Raw genomic sequence first — 22,268 nt, forward strand, 5'->3', positions numbered from 1 at the left:
TCTGAGCAGGAGGAGTGAGCACCAGTTATTCAGAGGCCACTGTTTCCTCTCCCTGGTTCTTCTCTCCTGCCAAGATAACCACAAGGGCAGAAATCACAGTGTCCCCAGCTTGGGTGAGTGAGCAGAACAGTATGGTCAGCAGCACTGCTGGGATTGGGTCACGAGTGAGCAGTAGTAGTTCTGGGGGTGAATCCAGTGTCCTTCGTGATGAGAGGTCAAAGCTATTATAGTAGCAGAAACCTCTCCACAATGACAGGTGAGGAACAAAGTCAATGTCTTACCAAGTGCACGATGAGTGACTGTAAGCTAGACATGGGAAATGGGAGAGAGAAAGCAAAGTCCAAACCCAGAGAGGAACAGCATAGCCTCCAGCATGACAGAGGAGAGATTGAAATGGAGAGACATTTTCTGCTCCAGCATCCAAAACATTAGGGAGTAAATGAGAAGAGATTTCTTCAGCTTATAAGCAAGGACCAGAGATTTTCCACCAGATACCAGTAAGGAACAACGTAACCCAGGGACAGAGATGTTGGAGAAAGCACCAGCCTGCTTTCGCAGCACTTGTACGTCTTGTCATGCAGCAGCTGAAACTGACCAAACAAGAAGAAAAGGAGTACTTGTGGCACCTTAGAGACTAACAAATTTATTTGAGCATAAGCTTTCATGAGCTACAGCTCACTTCATCCACTGAATGCATCCAATGAAGTGAGCTGTAGCTCACAAAAGCTTATGCTCATATAAATTTGTTAGTCTCTATGGTGCCACAAGTCCTCCTGTTCTTTTTGCGAATACAGACTAACACGGCTGTTACTCTGAAACCTGACCAAACAAGACAGCTCCTGGGGCAGCAGGAAGAAACTGGGTGCCAGCACACTGTGGTGAAGGGAGTTACAGAGAGAGCACATGCTAGAATAGATGGGGAGAGCCCAATGTCTCTGAAATGGGAAGTCAGACTAAGTGACACAGGAATTTAGGAAGGGGGACCCAGTGTTTCTCAGGAGAGCTCATTGTTAATGGAGAGTATCAAATGCATGGGAAGCACACTGGCTTTGCCTGAAAGGGGTGGAGATACTCTCAAGGCTGATCAGTTCTTCACCCAAATACCACCTCCAGCAGGTGTAACTGCCCTCCCTCCCCTCATCTGGTCACAGCAGGCAAAGCCCGCTGGCTGAGCCCCCCTGTGTTTTGCTTGGCTAGGTGCACGTGGGCGGCATCGTCTTCTCCCCTGGCTCGGTGAATGTGATCTCGGACAGCCTGCTGACCTTGCCCGCCATTGTCAGCATTGCGGCGGGAGGCAGCCTGCTTCTCATCATTGTCATCATCGTCCTCATCGCTTACAAGCGCAAGTCCCGGGAGAACGACCTCACCCTCAAGAGGCTCCAGATGCAGATGGACAACCTGGAGTCTCGGGTGGCCCTGGAATGCAAGGAGGGTCAGTACCCCGTTGTTGTTGTGTTCAGGACAGGGCAAAGGGGAATGGGCTTTGACATGACTGCGTTCGCCGAAGCCAGCGTACGTGGGGCGGTGCCAATTAGCAGAAGTTACAGGGAGACCAAAGCTGCAGCTCCAAATACCAGGTAGGGGTCTCTGTTCTGAGAGTCTGCGTAACCTGCCCACGTCACCCAGGCATTTACAATGGCTGGCCCCTTGAACTGCCCAGAGCCATCTCTAAATCTCATAGACCTGGCAAGAAATGTTTTCCACTTCCTTACTGGGTAAATGTGACCTACCAATTGAAAATTCCCCCAGTGTCTGAACTGGAGAGGTTCTCACTCACTCCCGAGCTGGCGGCTCAGTTCTTTTCCTACTGGAAGAGTGTCCACTTTGCAATTGGCACCATCGCATCTGCAGAGGAGCTGTGGATGCTGAGCACCCCACTTAGATGGGAGCCCCTTTTTCCCCCACCCAAGGGGAGGGCTGAGGCAGCGATGGGAGAACTATAAATATCCTGGGGTCTGCCGGGCTATCAGAGCAGGACAGACTCAGGGAGGGCTTTCTGAACGGGTTGCTGTGTCAGCGTAGTTGGTTTCTTTAGAAATCAAGCCGGGCTTTCTAATGATTCCCTCAATCTGCCCACACAGGCAGGTGCCTGGATTTTACCATCTAAGGTCATGGAGGAGAAGCAAAAACATCCTCCTGGAAAGCAGTTCCCTTAGGAATCCTGGGTTTGTGACAAGTTCTGCCTGGATTCCTGATCCTCCCTCTCACAAGCCTCTGTTAAGGATGGAGCTATGTCCCTTCAGCTTATTGCAAAATGGTCTAATCTAGACCAGAGCCTCCCCCTTTGGGAATTCCAGGGCTTCACACAGTCACAGCACCGACAAATGACTAGAACAGGGTGACTTCTGAGGATTTCTAGGTGCTGTCATGTCAGAAAGAAATGCAGCTACAGCCCATGGCTTGTTTGTGTCAGTCAGGAACATATGCTTTGCTACTGCTCCGCCTCTCTCACTGGTAAATGCTAAATCCACTTCTTCTCCTTTTATCCATTTCAACTAACTTGCAGGAACATTTAGAAATGGCACATTCACTCACCAAAATGCCTGGACATGCGTTCGCACATAGGCCTGGTCTGACCTACAGGATTTCAGTGGGAAATTCCCACAAGATCAGCTGCCTCAGTGTTAAGGAGCCCTCGAATAGTGAAGGTGTGAGCATTTTTGGCTCCGAGCTAGTTAAACGGCACAGTGGTAAAACCTGCGGAAGTCCCCAGAGCCTTGTCTCCACTACGGCCTCCCCAGCTTCAAGGCAGTTGAACCAGTGGGAGCACCAGTGGTTATGTTTTGTTCAAATCCCCTAGTGTAGACAGGGTTATAGTTAAACACACAGGCAGAGTCCTGCACAGACACGTGAACACACACACAGTCACACTCATACACACAGATAGACACCACACACTTTCTGTATCGTGGCATTGTAGCTCTGAATTTTCTACAGCCCTTAAGTGAGCTCTGTTCTTTGGTGAGTTCATGTTATATGCAGATTTCTCTACCTCTCCTCTTTCCTGCTCAGCATAGCTAATCGTCTTCTCCTCTACATGTTGGCAGATACGTTATATTTAAAAAAAAATCACCATGGTGAAAAACTGTAGACAGACAATCAGTTTATGAATTGACCCCTTTTCCTGAGAAGCTTCTTATGGCCTAGCAGAGTTTTCCTCTCATTGAGCTCCATTGATTTGATGCTAGCTCTAGTACCTAGTCTCAGGTCTAGTTTCCCTGGTAACCAGCTCCTGTTTACCCCATGTTGCTTGAACTGGTTTGAATCAAAGGCCTTCTGAGCCTGTTCATAGCTTCAGAGCAAAGGTTAGGTCAGTGTCTCCCACATGGGTTCAGAGAGCAGGAGAGTCTCTGCACCTTCGAGGCAAGGACGTATGCCCCCACAACTAGGGAAGGCCATAACAGGTGTATGGGATGCAGACACAGCCTAGTCTGCAGAGAATAGGATTAAAGCTTGATTCTGCTTAAGTGACACATCGAGATTGCATTGTGGAAACTGCTCAAGCTCCAGGGTGCCTGGTCAATGTGTCTCATTCTCTAATGGCCTCTTGCTGAAGGAGTTTCTTATAGGCATAAGGGGACTCTGACCACATAGGAGTTGTATGGTTCTGACGAGGAATGAGACAGAACTAGAAAGTGGAATAATCCTGTGCCTCTCCTGGCGCACAAAGAGAGAAAAGAGCCCACACTGCACCTGCTGGAAGCCTGTCCCTGGGAGCCCAGCATGGCATCCTAGATACCAAGGAGAAAATGGGCTGGAAGCGTAGCGCAGAGAGGTGCAAACACCGCAGGGCTGCTCTCCTGTGCTCAGGCATTGCCTGCCAACCTGCTGTCAAAGGTTACATTCTGGGAGATGGTAGAGGTAGGAGGTGAGTGCATTGGGCAGGTACTGCATTGCGGGGCTGTGTCAGGGATGTGCATGTTTACATGGGGTGAAAGGTAGGGATAGAAGCTAATTTGTACATGGGGTGGCTGTGAATCAGTGTATACACATTCAGAGGCCTGTGTTGAGGGCGTAGGGATCTGTGCATTTGTAAATGGTATGTGTGTAGGTTCAGAGGAAGTGGGAGTCTGCACATTTTGCAGAGGAGAGTGAGCAATTATGGTGGGGGGTGCATATGAGAGGATTCATGCAGGTACCAAGGGGACAGGAGGGGGCATGTGGGTATGATCCAGGTTGTCTTCTATGCAGCATGCTCTGCATCAAAGAGATTGAGGAGTTCAGACAAATAACCTCTCTAGATAAAAATCTCAGTTAGTAATCACATTTCTCTCTTGACAGCATAACTGTGGGTGAAAAAATAAACTCTTCCCAGCAATGGCCATTGAGCTAGCAAGAGCAGACCTTTGGGATAGAAAGAATCTCCTTCTCGATTTGCTTTTGAGAAACCTTGTACTTGTTTTAACTCGTTGAAATTGTCACTTACAAATTTCAAAGTGTAGGAATCTAGACCCTAGCAACAAGGCAGGCTGGGCTTGGTGTCCCAACAGGGATACAAAGATGGAACTTAAATGATGCCTGCTGGAAGCCAAGTGGCAGCATGCTAACCTGGGGCTGACTTCCGACAGAAAAAAAAAACATTCTGGGAAGGTTTGCTGTTATGCATCATAGAAAAGATGTTTTATCTAGTTTGAAGGAAGCTTGGTGGATCAAGGGGAAAAAATAAAAATAAACAAAAGGCAGCAAATTTCAGAGCATGATCTATATTCATGTTCTTGACATTTGCATCAGGACACACAGCCAAACAAAATATGAGGCCCTTGCAAGCAAGGCAAAGAATGACATGCATGTAGGACAGACATATGGACTCATGGCTGAGGAGAGCCTACCTGGAGTCCTAGAAACTATGGATGGAAGCATAAGTCCATCAAATGTAGTACTCCATCCAGCATCCTATGTTTCACCTCACCTCTACCCCCCACCACACAGACCTCCATAATATCTATGTCTATGCTGTACCATACATGGACAGATAAATACCTTCCTGACCCCTGCAGCCTGCATTTTAGGCCCTGAAGCATGATATTAGGTTAGTGGTGTTACTTGTAGAAAAGAGAAAGAAAGGGAGAATGTAGTAGGCACAACAACTTAAAAATAGTATCCTTATTTCTAGCTGGAGCCTTTCAGGGTATTTTAGGTGCTTATACACAAGGTGTGAACTGCATACAAATTAGCAAACATCTTTTTTCTCCACATCTGTTCTTTGCACTGTGTTTGCAGGTACTTGTGCACACTCACACTCCCTCTCTCTGCTGCTGCTGTGAAAGTGTCTCCCAGCCATGACAGCACATCTGAGTGACACAGTGAGGTCCTACAGTGACCAAGCTTCCCAATATGGCCCATTTGCTGTCCGGGATTTGTCTGCCAGGAAGGCAGACTGCTGGCTGTTCCCCAAGCCCCTGTTGTTTAGACTCAGTTCCCCTTGGTCCCCTTTGATTGCATTTCTTTTTCTCTCTCCTCCTGGCCTTCCCCTCCCCACCCCAATAGCTTTTGCGGAGCTGCAGACAGACATCAATGAATTAACCAGCGACCTGGATCGCTCCGGGATCCCATACCTTGATTATCGGACATATGCCATGAGGGTCCTTTTCCCTGGCATCGAGGACCACCCCGTCCTGCGTGAGTTGGAGGTAATGAAATGGCTGGGTGCATACTCTCCCTCTCTCTGCTGCTCCTAGTGCTTACATAGCTTCTGGGACTATTTTCCTGGTCCCGTCTGGGAAGCTAGATTGAAACTCATGGAGCTGTGAAGCACCTTCCCATCTCCCTCGTTGAATCTTATTAGAAGTGCTAGGGTAAGTGAAATAAGCACAGAGTTCATTTTAACAAATGACTCGGCATTTTGTCTCTTTAACACACGGCTTGCTTCCTCTTGCTCTCTTCTGGGGCTGGGGCTGGTTTTTGTTTTTTTTATTATTTTCATCACTAAAGCACCACCATAGAGTTTGCAAGCCCAGCAGCAAACTGGCAGCCTTCCTTATCAGTGTCTTTTTAAAGTCTCTATTAATCCCTTTTTTGTGGAGAGAAAAGCAAAGGGTATCGAGCTACGCTGTGCTCCTGATTTATTGCCGTGCTCCTGCAAGGGATAAGCTTTTCACCTTGGGATGACCTGGCCCAGGATTTGCTGTAGGTTGGCAGTTTTCATTTTCCCCCGCAATTTTTTTTAGATAAGCCATTCATTCAAATTTCAGTGTCAATGCTAACTTTAGTCCTCACCGCCTTGTGCTGTGTTCCCATCAGAGTCCTGCAAACAACACTGGATTGGGGTGAGTTAGTACCTCGATGGGAGATCTTCAAAGCAAACACTGGTGCTTCAGGAAGTAATACCAATTATCATGTAGCACTCTTCCCTTTGAGTTGGTGTTGACCTGGTGCCCCACCATGGCATCAGAAGGCCCTGGAGGTATTGGGCTAGTTCTCAGCTCTTGTAAATTGTCATAGTTGCAGTGAGGTCCATAGATCTATGCCGATTGACACCAGCTGAGGACTCACTGTCTTTAGGATGAGATGTAAAAGAGAGGACCACTTCTGGTCATTCTATTTGCCCTGGTATTGTTGACATGAGCAGGTGTTGCTCCTGCTATCCTGGCCAGATTCCAGTAAGGGTAACTGTATTCTGCTTCCATAAATCCCCCCTTCAGGTTCCAGTTGAATGTGCTCTTGGTCAAACAGTGCTGTGTGCTATTGATCAATCACTGTATATCACTCTAGAGGTGGCTGCATTTCACTGGTGGATGAAGGGATTCCTGGGTATCATTTGTATTAAGTTATGCTTTGGGATCCTCTGACATGAAAGGCATTGTAGAAATATAAGAAATTATTATTATATTAATAAAAGAACTAATTAAAATTAATGAATTAGATTACAATTCTAACAGCAAACAGCTGGCCACAACTCAAGCACTAAACTCAGCCAGGCTGCAATTGAATCTGCTTCTCCCATTGCCAATCCCCAAAATTTTCCAGTCCCACATATGATGTGTATTATTTAAATTGTCAAGTAAGCTGATTTTCTAACAAATGTGGCCACTTGTTATTGGTTTCACTTATGAAAAATAGAACTGCAGGAGTGATAAATGTGTTGCCAATTACACAGTTGATTTAATTATATAATGTTCGTAGAACCAATATATAGGGCTCCAAGATGTTTAGTAAAGAATTGCTTAATGTAGTTTATCATTTTGACTCATAATGAATTACTTAAAACCGGGACTAGCTGAAAGCCTCAATTAATTTTTTACTGTTTCTCTATAATAAAGCAATAGTCTAAATTAGTAATTAATTTACTTATGAGAGTGTCACTTTTTTTTTTTTTGCTTTTTGCAGAACAAGTACAAAATGTATGTCACTTGTAGGTCTTTCAGCCTCAAAGCAGAGTAATTAGTGTTCAGCAAGTCTGATTCACAGCAATGGTGAAGACAACTAGAGCTAGGGATAGGGGCACTGTTTCTTTCAGTGGCTTGCTGAGATTGTTGTCCTCTGCTTACAGGTCCAAGGGAACGGGCAGCAGAATGTGGAGAAGGCCTTGAAGCTCTTTGCCCAGCTAATCAACAACAAGGTGTTTCTGCTGACATTCATCCGGACCCTGGAGCTTCAGCGTAGCTTCTCCATGCGTGACCGTGGCAATGTGGCTTCCCTGATCATGACGGGCCTCCAGGGAAAGCTGGAATACGCAACTGACGTGCTGAAGCAGCTACTCTCAGACCTGATTGAGAAGAACCTGGAGAATAAGAATCACCCCAAACTGCTCCTGCGTAGGTAAGATGAGTGGCAGAGGGAGGAAGCTGCAGGGACATGCCCAGATAAAGGAATCAACATCATGCAGTTGTTGTCCCCTCTCCACCCAGGGAAGAGCCTTGGCTGGGGCAGCCAACAAAAGCCACATGGCCACCAGTGGCTAAAACACACACACACTGGCAAGTAGCAAAGAAAAGTTGCATATAGCAGGATCTGGCAGTGGGTAGCAAGGAAACCCCAGTTCAGACAGACCCTCAAATTGCAGAACTCACCATGTGCAACTCCCATCATGCTTTTATTCATTGCTTTTCCTGCTTTCCTTGGCCTCTCAGATACTGAGGGGTTGCGGGGAGATCTAGGTTTGATCTTTCCATCTCGTTGCACTGGGAGCTCTGAGAAGGAGAGTGGCTCCAGCCTGGGTGACCCGGCTGACAGTAATAAGCAAGAGTGCGTGGTGGAGGTTCGGACAGATTGACAGTTAAAACGCATTACTCATCATTGGCAGGCTGACCCCTGACCTTCAGGGATATTAGCAATTTTACTCTACGTTTTCCAGATGTCAGTTTTTTATTCCCAGCCCAGCAGGTTCCTTTTTGTCTTTGGGTGTTTTGGGTGGGGTTGGTTTTCTCTAAATCAAGAATTTCCCCTTGCCCCCCCAAGCTCTCGGCCATGGAGGAAGCAACTGGAAGACAAAAAGGGACAGGACTGATGGGCTTTTCATCAGTGCCCTGTTCTGTTGTGCAGTAGGAAGGGAGGAATGAGTGGGGTCAAGGGGGACGCTGGGGGATTATGAGTGAAAGAGAGAGGTACGAGAGGTCATAGTTCTCTTGGATCAAGTTTAAGATGCTGTGCAGCCATCCATGAAAACATATGATAGAGTTAACCCTGTGTTACTAGAGACAGGGAAGGGAAACGGATGGACTCTTGGAGGCTTCCAATGGAGCACTGCATTTTTCTTTCTGCCACCAGCCCATGTAGCATGACTGAAACTTCACATGCGCCAACACCTCCACCCCTAGAGAGTCCTGCTTGACAAATGGGGTGTCCTGGAGCCCATGAAGTGGAGTGAGATGAGCCAGGACTGGAGGCCTCCTCTCACCATCATTGGATGAAGGCTGACAGCACCATCAGTCTCACTGGTGCCAGGTGACCCCTGAGGTTACACTGGTATCTCAATGTCAGAGCATTTCTCTTCCCCCTGCACCTCAGTCCATCTTCCAGCTGGGCTGGCAGGGGAAGCAGGTGCCAGATGGAGGAAACTGGGTTAAGGGTGAGAATAAAAACAAAGGGATTCCCTTGGGATTTGGAAATGGTGTGGGGGCGGGAGGGAGAGCAATCTGGGGCAATCTTGGCCAGTATCCTGCATCCCTAACTGATCTGAGTGTGTGAAGGCCCCACAGTCATTGAGACAAAAGCACACAATGTGTTTCTTAGAATGTTACATTGCTCTGTGTGTTTGATTCTGCTGCCAGTCCCGGCTCTTCTCCTGTTCAAGGCTATTTTAGTGCGGCGTTAGGGCAGACAGGCACACAGAGAGTTTGCTGTGGAGGCTCTTGCATCTCTGCCACATTTCTTCTGTAGAGTAGCGCCCTGTTTGTCCAAAAAGAGTGGGGGCAACATGGAATTAATTCAGGTAATTTGGGATTTGGAAAAGAAAGGGAAGCTTTTGATGTTACTCTAAGTGATGCACATCAGGAGACATCAGTTGAACCCAGAGGCACTAAATCTTAAAGGCAAACACTGCCCATGAGTAATACAAAGTGCAACAGTGGGCACCGCTCACCCGTCAGTATTCACTGGCCTGCAGTGTCTGATTTGGACAGTGGCATTTGTGGAATATCTTATTCTAAATATGGGGAATATGCCACTGAGCTCACTGGTCATATCACAGCCCACTGGCTATCACTTTTTTAGGGACACATACTGCACGAGAGTGAGTGTTACTGGAGACATAATGTGGCTGTTGTGCCTATAAAACACTGGCCATCCAGTTGCATGTTTGCATTTAATTATTGTTTCAGAGGTTGAAGCAGGGCCTAGGAGAGCGCTACTGCAGGGACCCCATTAGGCATGAACTCGTTTGAGCTGCTCTGTTCACTTTTCGAGTGCAGAGCTTTTCTAATCAGCCTGTGCCAGATCAAAGTGAAAGGGAAAAACCTAGGCATTCATGCCTTTTTTTTCCATTTTAAATGTGAGGGAATTGTATGGGGAAAAAGGTTCCAGAGTTATAAGCACCTGATTGTATCTCTTCACCTGTGTCTATAAATTGCTTCATTAGACTGCAAGCTCATCAGAGCAGGGACTTCCCTTCTTGCATGTTTGTACAGTACTGCACGCTTTTGAGCATCGGCCATGCCAGGTCCAGATGAGATGAGCATGGCATAAAAGTCTAGATGGACAGGGTAAGTGACAGACCCAGAGTCTGAGCTGACAGGGAGAGGGCAGTGGTAAAACACCTCCACCTAACTTGAGATCTTCTCTGGACCACATCTAGGGGTTCAGCCTCCGTGGACCAATCTGTCCTATGATGTCCTCTGATGATGCTGCACAGCAAAAATTGCAGTGTCACTATGATATAAGGGCTTTTGTTCTGTTTATCTAGGTACTTACTTGACCTTGATCCTTACACAGTATCCGTGCACCTCACAGTCATTAATATATTTTATCCTCACAGCCCCCTCATCCAATAAGGAAGGAACTTCCCCATTTTACTGTTGGGGAGCTGAGATAAATGGCAGCTGAAGTGACTCATCTCAGGTCACACACACAGTCTGCAGATGAGACAAAAATTAAATTTAGTAACCCAGGTCAGATTGGCACCCATGACTCTGAGGCAAAAGGCTGCCTCCTATTCCTGCTCCCCTGAGCCGGCCATGTCCCTGCGCTCACGCTGACAGCATTTCAGGGCCCTGTTGCATAGGAGTCACCCTGGCTCTATCCCGCTGTATCTGAGCTTTGCCCCATGGGTTGCTGTGTGATGGAGGAAGAGGGCCCACTCTATGCTCATCCACTGTCCGCCAGTCCACAAATGGAGCCATCGCCACAAAGAAGCCAGCAGCCAAAAGCAACAGGGAGTATTTAACAGTTTGGGGGAGTTTTCAGGGATTCCTCCAGCCACAATGAATATACTTGGCAGGAAATTGCTCTAAATCTGGCCATGTTTGCAGAGGCAATAACTCATCTCAGAAATGGAAGCTGCATTAATTTCCCCCGTGGTTTGATGAGTCGCTGTGAAAGCGTCTTCAGCCTGAGCCATCAATAATGACTTTTCACGGTGCTCTAAAAATACAAGGCTGGTGATCTCAGCACTATCCCCCTCCCATCTCCTGTCCCCCCCATCCCTCACCCCATTACCACCACGAGGAGGTTTTGCTCATAACACAGCATACCACATCAGAGCCCGCCTAGCAATGTCATAGTCCAATTGCCAGAGATGGAAAAGCCAGACTCAGAGAAAGGGCCAAACCCACAGGGACTGTGTGTGGCCAGCCATTACTCTCTGAGTTTCTGCTTGAAGCATGTATGATTTTTTTCTTTGTTTCTCAAACTCAGAGGCTGGAGGGATTGTGTTGGATCCAGTCCTGACATGGGAGCAGTTCAGACCCAGAGTCTCTGTACAGCCAAGGAAAGGAGTTAAGCCAGGAGCAAATGTTCTTCTTCCTTAAAGAAGGCTCAGAGAGAGAGAACCCAGCCACTCCTTTGTGTGTCTCTTATTGTGGCACTCAGAGGCTGGGGGTTGAACTTTCAATGCTGGGGGTAGCTAATGTGGTCTGACCTGCAGTTTTATGAAGAAGTGCATCATCCTGAAAGTAGCCTGAACCAGTGATCTAGATATGAAAGTCTCCAATCCTCCAAGCCATTCAGTCCCCTCGGTGCAGCCCTGCACTGACGTCCCCCTTTCATCCTTTGTGGTACATTGGTGCCAACACAAACTTGTAAGCTAAATGTGTTAATATAAAAGATGACAAGTCACCTGCTGAAAGGTTGGGATTCTATCCAGGTTCAGATTTCCCCGGTCAAACGCTTCTGTCTCCATTAGCTGCCGTGAACATCAGCTGCCTGGTAAAAACTCATTTGGGCTTGTAAATAGACTGGGGGAAAGATACTCACCCTGCATGGTTCTGAATGGGGTTATTTCTCACCCATCAATCCCATTTGGTCATTTAAAAGGCTCTTGTAGCGTATCTCCTGTCTTTGCTTTGCCATGTAAACACAGGATTAATGTTACCCCTTTAAGCATGGGCTCATGACGGCACTTTCCTGCTCTTCTCTGTGGAATTAAACAGCCAATTCATAGTCGAGATATAATGATGTGGCCTGTTTGTTTCCATTTGCAGAGTGAGGGTTGAACTGCCTGAACCTCTACTCCCCCACGTGCCAGAGTGTCGGGCGAGTATGTCTTGCATTCAGCATAGCCAGCCACATGCAAGATAGTATTGGTAGTTGGCGCAGATGGTGTCATTCCAGTGCATACACAAGGGGCTGGGGGACAGGGTCTCCTCTGCAGGAGCAGTGGCATTTGAGAGCTGACAGTGGGGCAGGAGAAGCTGATTATTGACGCTCTTTAATCAGAACTGAGTACCTGTGGCTTAGTTCTGTGAATTATCCTCCCAGATATGGCAGGTGACGCAGGGAAACCAAATGAACCCAAAGAGTCTTCATTATCCTCCGTTTAAATTTGATCATTCTCACTCCTGGGCATTACCAGGGTCTTTGCAAATGGAAATAGTTGCATAGCTGAGGGAGACAGCGGAAAGAGATGGAAGAGCAGCATGGAGGGATGCCTTACAGATTCAACCTTCATGTGTGACATGCTTGCTTACACTCTTTGGAGCTATGGGTCCAAGTTCCAATCTCTTCCTCCTCCTGAGGCAGACTGTCTGAGTTCTAGGTACTTCGCTCGTGGGGGGGGCTTTCAGCTGAGACCATAAAGCCATAGAACATGTCTTGATAGCTGTGCACTGACACTGAGGGCTCGGTTTTTCCCTTCAGTTACATCAGCGTAAATCAGGAGTTATACTGCTGTAAGTGAGAGAGAAGCCCATCACAGGGCACCATGGCACTTTCTGTAAAGACTTAAGGGGTTTGTCCCACTGTCTTCAGTGACAATTTCCTTTCCCCTATTGTTAAGCACGTGAGCTGGGATTTTCAGAGGAGCCCAACAGAGTTAGGTGCCCAGCTTGTGATGAAATTCAATGGGATTTGGGCACCTGTGTTCCTTTGAAAATTCCAGCCTTCTTGCCTGCGTTGCTGGTGCCCCAAACACGGAGGGTGGCTACAGGTTCAATTGGAAGCATTTGGGATGAAACGCAGGTTTCCAACCCACTGGCCGAATGAACACTGAGAACTTTTTGAAATTCTTCGGCCACTGCACTAGTCTTGGTGCAGCTTCGCCAGGGCTTGCAGTGAGGAAAGTGCCAGCATAGTCCAGCCACCAGCACTTTTACCACCATGTCATCTGGACATGCCCTGAGCAACACCAGGCAACGTGGTGGTGGAGAAAAGGTCTGGAGCCCTGAAGCCTGTTGCTAGCACAGACAGAGCTGCACTGAGGCTAAACCAGTGGTGGGAGAATTTCAAAAAATCCTCATTGTAGATGGAGATTCTGCAGAATTTCTGTCCTCTGGCTTGTGTGACTCAGGGCCTGGTACATCAGTGTCTGGCATTTATGGAGAGACCAAACCACTCATTGCTCCTATCATCCACCTAGTCCCCTAAGGTGTCTCCATGTAGGAAAAAAGAAACTTCTCCAGCACCATGTACCCTTCTATCTTTTTCCCCTTTCTGTACGTCTATTCCATCTCATCCCTTTTGTCTGAGATACGGAGCACCTGCTGCACATTTATAAAGTACCTGCTTCCCCTTTGCTGCCGTACCAATCTAGATTGGTGCTGCATTGAGGGATGGAGGGTGGCCATGTGGCACATACACATTCTAGCAGCAGCAAAAGGGTTAGCAGTATGTAGCAGTCATTTAAAAGAGGTGAGAATGCAAAGGATCCAGAAGAAACAAAGCCTAAAAACTTGAAAGCCAGCTTTGCGGTGTGAAGATCCAGATGTTTCAGTTGGAAACCTACAAAGTAGAGGTCTCTTCCAGCCCTGTGGATCTGTGAGCTCCTTGGGTATTGTTTAGTATGCAAAACATTCCAAGTCAGAACATTTTGTTCTTAGCTAATAATGAATGAGAAGCCACAAAGTGAGAAATTATTTTATTTTACTTTTGAGCTGTCTATTGGCAGTGCTTAATAATTGGTGTTCAGTTCTTTCCTTCTTTCTTTATTTCGCCTCTCTGCTCTTCCCCCTCCTGGGAGACTGAAGGAAAGCTGATATTAAATCAAATGACTGTCCTCATCCCTGGCACAGGGAGCACATGGCAGTTCAGAGACGAGACAAAGCAAGGGAAAATTAGTAACATAAATATTGATTTGGGGGTTTTCCTGGTCCTTTTTGTGTTTTATTCCCAGCACCCCAGTGAGTCAGAGGAGCAGCCAGAGGCTTTGGTTTCTGGTGTCAGGCTTTTTTGGAAAGTTGTCTCTGGAGTGTACTTTGCCCTCATTTATGTGGTCAATATGAAAAGAGTTTTCTCTGAGTCTGGGGATTGTCCCCTGCTGCCTTAATTTTCAGGAGCTTATTTTGTATTTTCAGAGACAGATCTATAACAGCATTCCAGATACCAGGCCGACCATGGAGTAAAACATGATGCCTGCTGAGAGGCTGTTGCAGTACTCTGAAGGAGCTGGTTTTGCAGCTCAGCAGACCTCTTCTGACGCAGCAGAGGGAAAGGGAGGTCGCTCCAAAACACGGCAGACTGAGTTTAAAGAATGACTTGCTGAGACCTACAGCCCAGATCAGATTTCAAAGACTAACCATGGTAGATGAGGGCAGGGAAAAGATACACAACAGGCTAAGGCTTGTGAAGAGCTATGCACTCTTCAGCTCCTTGGACCCCTTGATGAAGGAAGTGGCTTTTTTGCTTCAGCTAAGGAAAAAATTTGAGCATGTTAACTCTTTAAGTGTTGATACCTTCTGCAATGAAGGCTGTACCACAGGTGTACTATCGAGTCAGTTTCAGAGTAGCAGCCCTGTTAGTCTGTATTCGCAAAAAGAAAAGGAGGACTTGTGGCACCTTGGAGACTAACCAATTTATTTGAGCATGAGCTTTCGTGAGCTACATCTGATGAAGTGAGCTGTAGCTCACGAAAGCTCATGCTCAAATAAATTGGTTAGTCTCCAAGGTGCCACAAGTCCTCCTTTTCTTTTATCGAGTCAGTGGAATGTTGGGACATTCTGGTACCATCAGCAATAGTTAAGGGGTTAATGAAATGTGTGTTCTCAATTTTTTTGACTGTATAAGCGTGAAGTATTATAGTTGTGTATCTGCCAGGGTTAGAACACGGTTCCCTAACAGGGCTATGGCATGGCACAAGGGGTAGGTTCTGTCCACACAGGTAAGGAGAAACCATGTTATAACACAGTTGTGCCACACAGCTCTTTCACCTGCTTATTTTTGTAGCATCAAGAGGGACGGTGTGTTAATTTCAGTTTAATGCAGAATGTAACTTACAAGAACTGGTCATGCCCTATGTTAATAATATTCATTAGGAAGTTAGCCCTTTCCCAATGAGCAAACATTTCCCAGATAGATCCTGGTTTTTTTCCTCCCATGTTAATATTCACCAAACAGTCTGGAGGAATACTTGTCTGTTCTGTGGTGTTCTCCTGCTGTTTGATTTGACTGTTTGTTACTGGCTCTTCTTTATTCGTGGCTGATGGTTTGTTGCCTAAGTCACGTGCTATTGTTTCTCCTCTTTGATTGGATGTCTGAAAAATTTTAAACAGAAGAACAATGAATATGGTGGCACTTTCCAGCATGAATTTTCAGACAATTAATCATTTGTGATTCAGTTATTTGGGGATTTACAGACATTTTCATGAATACCCTCCAGATGTCATATACTGATGATAATATAACTCCTGGTGTCCTTGCAAATAGAACTCATTGCTTTTGATGGCTGAAATACTGTAACTTCTGTTTATTATTCAACAAGCTTTGCTGTTAACACAAACCCTCTTACATTAGTAGTGTCATCTGTTTTACAGTAAGAGCTGGAGAGTGCTGGGAACTATACAGACACATGGTGAGAGGCAGTGTCTGACCCAAAGGGCTCACAGTCTGACTAGACAGACTGAATGAGGGAGAGGAAGCTGTGACCCAAAGAGGGTCACACGGCAGCCCCATCAGCATTTGATATAGGACCAGAACCCAGGTCTCCTGAGTCTCAGTTCAGTTCCCCGTCCACAAGACTAGACTATGGTGCGTCTCTAGTTATGACTCCACACTACTGGTTTTTAATGCCCTGCTCTAAACAGCACCTGCAGCATTGTTTACACTGGCAAAAATAGGGCCCCTAATTCATTACCGGTGCTGCTCTGCTGCTGATAGCACTGGTCTAGGCAAGGCTAGTCATGCACTGGGCTGCTCAGACCCATTCAGAGCAGAGCTGTGATGCATTAAATGCCCCTCGCTGCCTGGAGCACTCTCTGTACTAGCCGCCCCAAGCAAGGGTGGGAGACTTTTCAGAAATGTGGCTATTGTAGACACAGCCTGAGGCTACGGCGAGTGACCAGCTGCACTGACACGCACCCCCTGTCTAGACAAGGAAAGCCGTGCTTTGCAAGATGGAGTGGGCACTTCGAAGGGCAGCTGCTAGTTTGTTTCAGGCCCAGCAGTTGCTGTTACCCGATCGCTGAAATTGGGGCTCATCCCAAGCACTAAGGGCAGCCTGAGAGTAATGACGGGGATTCATTTACAACACATTCTCAGCTAGCACAGCTGGCAACAAAAGAAACATCCTTGTCCACTGATCTAGAGCCATGCTAGCAACAGCCACTTCTTGGAAGCCTGCCTGACAGCCATGTCTGAACACATTGGCAGCACAGTTCAGGGTCTCATAGATGAGGGGGCCCCTCATCCTGTCACCTGTCCAGTGCTGCTTTCAAAAGCATTTCCCCACTTCCAAGAAAAGGAACAGTGTTTCTTTAAAGAGAGACCAGCAATCCTGCAGAGCCAGCATTAAAAACTATCATTAGGAGCCATTGTATTTAAATTAGAGATAATCTTGGGCACAATGTGGGGAGAGAATGCTGGGTGGGGCTGCGGAGAAAGCTGCAATTTCCCTTGCCATTGTCACTCTGCTGTCCCTGATTGCCAGCAACCACTGCAAATTCCAGTGATTTACTGAGCCATAGGGTATAATTTGCACCACGTGCAAGGAGTTAAAGTGCCACCAGGCATCCCTGTCAGAGTGGCTCATGACGGGCTGTCAGCTGGTCTTTATTCCTTTCTGTTCCTGAACAATCTACATACACTTGTCAGCTAAATGTGGGAGGGGGCAGGGCTGAGGGACCATGATGCCAGATCCTCCAGTGCAGAGTCTTAATGCTGTTTTGAATTTGTGCTCCAGATGTGCACTGTTCACTCAGAGATGGTGATCAGAAGATGGTCACATGGCCAAAGGCCTGTGGGAAAAGTGCAGCCCTACCTGCTAAGGGATGCTGTGAGTCTGTAACTTGTGATACCTCACTCAGTTTGAGAGGGTGAGACTAGGCCAAGCAGTTGGTTTTGCTTTTGTCCATAGTTGGTTTTCAACTTTCCAACTCTCCCACACTATTGAGATGCGGGGTCACTGGTGTGAAGGGCAGTCGTTTGTTTTGAGTTTTTTTAAATAGACATGATGAAATGTCCTCTTGTCTTTTTCTAGGACCGAGTCTGTAGCTGAGAAGATGTTGACTAACTGGTTTGCCTTCCTCCTCCATAAATTCTTAAAGGTGAGGGGGAGACTGAGTGGAGAGATCCTCTTCCTCCTTTACCCATTCTCCTTACGCTTCCCCAACTCTTCTCCTGCCCAAGACCTAGTGGGTGACTCTAGCCTTTAAAATGCCCGACAAGACCCAAAGTAAGGGGGAGACAATAGCAGAGCAGAGATCTGGAAATAAGACCTGTGTTCTGTGCATTTGGAGCTGTAGTTAAATTAGCTGAGTCTCCGCTAACTATCTCCGTGCTTGGCTTTGTTCAACCCTGAGGTTGCATGTTGCACATCTGAAATGTTGTATGGATGACAAGCCTGCAAGGAATCATGCCTGGTGCATGTCTCCCTGTCTCCATTCAGCTGAAGGAACAGAGTACCGTTGCCATCCGTCAGTGAGCCCTGACACATAGGAGGCTTTCACACCTCAGAAAAAGACCTGCCTGTGTCATCTAGTCCATGCCCCACCCAGTAAAGTGTAGTTCCCTACAGTAAACTCCTGACTGCTTTGTTCAGCATAATGTAAAATAACCCAGGTCCTGGAGCTTCTGCCGCTTCCCTGAAGCACTGTGCACAGCCTGTTGGATCTCTCTAATGGGGAATGTGCCCACCTTACTGTTCAGTGTAACTTTCCTTGCTCTGTGTAATCCCATTTCACCTAGCTGTACCCTCTGGAGTACCCCAAAACAACTCCTCTCCCTACATCATTCAGGACTGTGAAAAATTTTACACCCTGAGCGCCGTAGTTAGGTCGACCTAACCCCCCAGTGTAGAGGCAGCTAGGTTGACAGAAGACGTCTGCCGTCTTGGAGAGGTGGATTCGCTATGTGGACAGAAAAACCCCTTCCAGCGACATAGGAAGAGTCTACACTATGTCACTACAGTGGCATAGTTGCAGCACCATAGCTGTGCCACTGTAGCAGCTGTAATGTAGACATACCCTCAGATTCCTTCTCTCCAGCCCTGGGGAGGCAAGCCAAGGATGATGCCCACATTGAGTAATGGCCCCTTGGCATTGGCTTTCCTCTCCAAGTGCTGCTTTGGGCCACAGACCTGCAAACACTTACTTTGGTTGTTAAGATTCAGCCAGTGGGACCATGCATCTGCTTAAAGTTAAGCATATGTATTAGGATAAGGCCCTGCCAAAGAGGCACCTTCACCTAGATTTTGTTTTGCTGTGTGTCTTGTCGAACAGGAGTGCGCTGGGGAGCCGCTCTTCATGTTGTACTGTGCCATCAAGCAGCAGATGGAGAAGGGCCCTATCGATGCCATCACAGGGGAGGCACGCTATTCTCTGAGTGAGGACAAGCTGATCCGGCAGCAAATTGAGTACAAAACATTGGTGAGTTGGCTGTCCGTGGGACCCAGCTTTGAACTGTACGCGTCATCTCCAGCAGAAAATGACTTCCTGTAAGTTAAAAGAAGCTGTACAGGAAGGGCAGGATATATGCAGTCCTGATGCCCCAGGGTAGAACTAGCTGCGTCATGTCAGAATTGGTCCTTCATCGAAAGCACAAGCAAGAAGTACACAATTTTATGGCCCAAATTCTCAGCTGGCTCAACCCATACTCCAACATTGTGGACCACAAGCGTTGCGTGTGCAATAATCTGTGGGACGTAAGTGCATGTAATGTTATGGCCCGATTTTCAAAACCTCAGGGTGCCAGGACCAGGTGCAAATTAAGTATGTACCTAACTTGCTTGTGCAGATTGTGTGCAAACAGCCCGGGCTGCTAAAGTTTTTGGAAAATCAGGGTTTACATGTGGCATCACAGACCCTTGTCATCCTTTTTTAAATCTATCTATAGCTCCCCATGCCCGTGCCCTCCCCAAAACATAACTCCAGGGGACACCCTGAAGCTCTTGTTATACCAATAAAATAAAAACCAGCAGGATCTTATTAAAGGGGAAAAGGCAAAATGCCACATTTATTGTGAATACAGAAAGAATCATAGTAAGCAGTTAGTTATAGCTATAACATTCCATTCAATTTCATATTTATTCACACATTCATTCATACACACACACACAGGTTCTCCAAGGTTATCATCATAGTTACCAGCCTTAGAGTTGCTCATGCCAACCCATTGGCCAGGTGGCCTGGACATGAGGAGGGAGCAGGGCCTTGTCAGATGCTCATCTGATGCTCCTGGAAGTTGGTTTGCAGAATCAGACCCCAAAGTTCTCACTTTCTAGAGTTCCTTTTTATAGGAATTTCTTCCTATGCCAGTCTATGGGAATTGCTTCATCATGCTGTTGCTGAATCAATCAGCAGATGGCACATTCCTTTGACGGCTCCGTGCTGCCAGATGTTATCTTGTTCTTTGGTTCACCCATTCTTGAGGCTGTTGGGTGGATTCCAGTCTGCCCTCCGGGGGTCCTCTGGTTATTTCCACTTGACGCCTTCTTCAGCCAATGGACACTGGATTCTTAGGCTGGCACCTCCCTGCTCATTCAGTTATTATCCACACCAAGCATCCATCCACATACATCCTCTATCTCTATTTTAATCACAATTGTTAACAAAGCAAGATTAATACAACAAAAGGGTGGATAGTCTCTGGGTGCTGTTTCTGTTGTTACAGAGTATTGTTTTGAGCCTCTCTCTTAGTGAGTGGTTGTTGTTACAAAGAATTGCTTTGAGAACAGACTCTGTCTTAGAATGTACTAACACAATTAGCAGCTTGCAAGTTTCACACACAGAGGGAGAGAAACAGCACCAAAAACCAAGAGACCTCTTAATTAGTGAATACCCTGGAATTTGAACTATGGGGAATCAAACTCATTTGTGATTTTAATACAGAACTTTTTTAATATAATCCAACACTCTTAGTTTAATGAGTTTCCCAAGGAGACTCTAGATACAACAGCTGTGATATCAATGCAGAGACTGGCTTTTCAGGGGAATTCAACGTTAAGTGTCTCTGACCCATGATGAACGTTATCACTGTTATGCTGGATGTTTCTCTGAAGCCCTTTTGAGAGCCGTTTGGGTCTTCTCCCTCTCTAGATCCTGAACTGTGTGAACCCCGATAACGAGAACAGCCCAGAGATCCCCGTGAAGGTGCTGAACTGCGACACCATCACTCAGGTCAAAGAGAAGATTTTGGATGCAGTGTACAAAAATGTCCCCTATTCCCAAAGGCCAAGGGCTGTCGACATGGACTTGGGTAAGAGCAACCCTGCCCTGTGAGAAGTGGGCGGGGAGGTGGCGGGGGGAGAGTTAGAGAAGTAGCCAGTATTGGGGTAGTTCTCAGAGACATTTGTAATGTTCAGGAAGCTGATCGCATTGGCTAGAGCCAGGATGGCTCGCTTTGTGCACACTTGCTCTATCCTTACCTCCCCCACAAACACACACTACACCCCTCGGAGATGCTGTTTCTGCAGGACACAACACTGGGTCAGACTCTTGACCTGTCTTAGCCATTGCACTCTGCAGACCCTGTTAATGTCCCCCAGAAAGCTGTCTTCGTGGAGCAATTGCCCAGTGAGCAAGTGACTGACACCTCAGACCACCTTCAGCTTTTTACACAAGCCACCTCCACAGCCATGTATTGACAGTAGTGTTGGAGGGGACCCGTGGTTCAGATCAACACCCCAAAATCTAATTACATTCCCCCACCCTGGGGAAAATTCTGCTCTTAGATGCAAGGAAGCAACCCACATTGACTTCCCTAGGGCTTCACAGGAATAATCAAGAGCAGAAGTCAGCCCTTTCGTTGAACACCCCTTCCTGGGAGCTTGGCCTCTGAGAGACTCATCTCTCATACAATGTCACATGAGACGGATGTGGACAGAAGAGGCAGGTGTCTTTTCATCCCTGACCATCATGTCTGCTTGCTCTTGCCTTCCCTGCAGAGTGGCGCCAGGGCCGGATAGCTCGCGTGGTCCTGCAGGATGAAGACATCACCACCAAGATTGAGGGCGACTGGAAGCGGTTAAACACCCTGATGCATTATCAGGTAAGAAACCATCCCTGACGCAGAGCTCCCAGAAAGCAGCCAAGCGGAAGGGAAAGAAAAGCAGAAATTTAATTCCTCGGCGTCTCGTCTAACAAGACAGACAGGGAGGTCACGTTCTTATGATAAACCAGAATGGTTCGGTGTGCTCGTGCATTAGACAAGAAAGCAGCCCTGACGCACATCTTACAGAAACGAGCAGAGTTGAAAATTGACTAAATTAAAAATGCCAGCCTCTCTCACCAGATAGACTGGGTATGCAGAGAGAGGGCTGCACTGTCACTGTTAAAGATGTGGGGGCTGCAGGAGGCTATCATGTCAGAGACCCAGGCCTGGAAACGGAAGCCTAAGTGAGAGAAAGGGGAGGGCAGTATAGGAAGGGAGAGGGGTTTCTGTCTCTGAAGCATCGTAGATAGGCCACCAGGCACCATGGGGGCAGATTAGCCGCCTGATCCAGTGAGGCGGGGCACCGAGATACATGGACGACTTGTCTCTTCCAGTTTCTCACTCTCAATCTTCCTACATGTTGATTCTCCGTTCTCGTTCAGGGGATAACAAAGGCAACTAGGTTTTTAGGAACAAGGGGACGTCGCCATCACCCTGTGTCCTGCACAGCAATCGCATGGCTTCAAAATTAAAGGCAGTCACAGAGGAGTGTGCCGCCAGTTAAGGGAATATCGCCCCAAGCACTGTAAACATAAACCTGAACACTGGGAAATGTTTCTTAATCGAGAAGTGGTGGAATGTGTTAAGCTCTGGAATGAGTC

The 22,268-nt window shown here is 47.1% G+C and overlaps 1 protein-coding gene across 2 annotated transcripts in view; it reads left to right on the forward strand.

Moving 5' to 3' along the window:
- PLXNA2 (plexin A2) overlaps positions 1 to 22,268 on the forward strand; it is a 320,075-nt gene that overhangs the window by 275,641 nt on the left and 22,166 nt on the right. For both annotated transcript variants that reach the window (XM_073319575.2, XM_073319576.2), the window contains 7 exons: positions 1,198 to 1,432; positions 5,488 to 5,630; positions 7,490 to 7,758; positions 17,498 to 17,564; positions 18,738 to 18,884; positions 20,553 to 20,712; positions 21,401 to 21,504. In XM_073319575.2, the coding sequence (XP_073175676.1) occupies positions 1,198 to 1,432; positions 5,488 to 5,630; positions 7,490 to 7,758; positions 17,498 to 17,564; positions 18,738 to 18,884; positions 20,553 to 20,712; positions 21,401 to 21,504 (1,125 nt within the window). The remainder of the gene's footprint in view (positions 1 to 1,197; positions 1,433 to 5,487; positions 5,631 to 7,489; positions 7,759 to 17,497; positions 17,565 to 18,737; positions 18,885 to 20,552; positions 20,713 to 21,400; positions 21,505 to 22,268) is intronic.

The sequence above is a fragment of the Lepidochelys kempii genome, chromosome 21, assembly GCF_965140285.1.
Source record: "Lepidochelys kempii isolate rLepKem1 chromosome 21, rLepKem1.hap1, whole genome shotgun sequence".
NCBI lineage: Eukaryota > Metazoa > Chordata > Testudines > Cheloniidae > Lepidochelys > Lepidochelys kempii.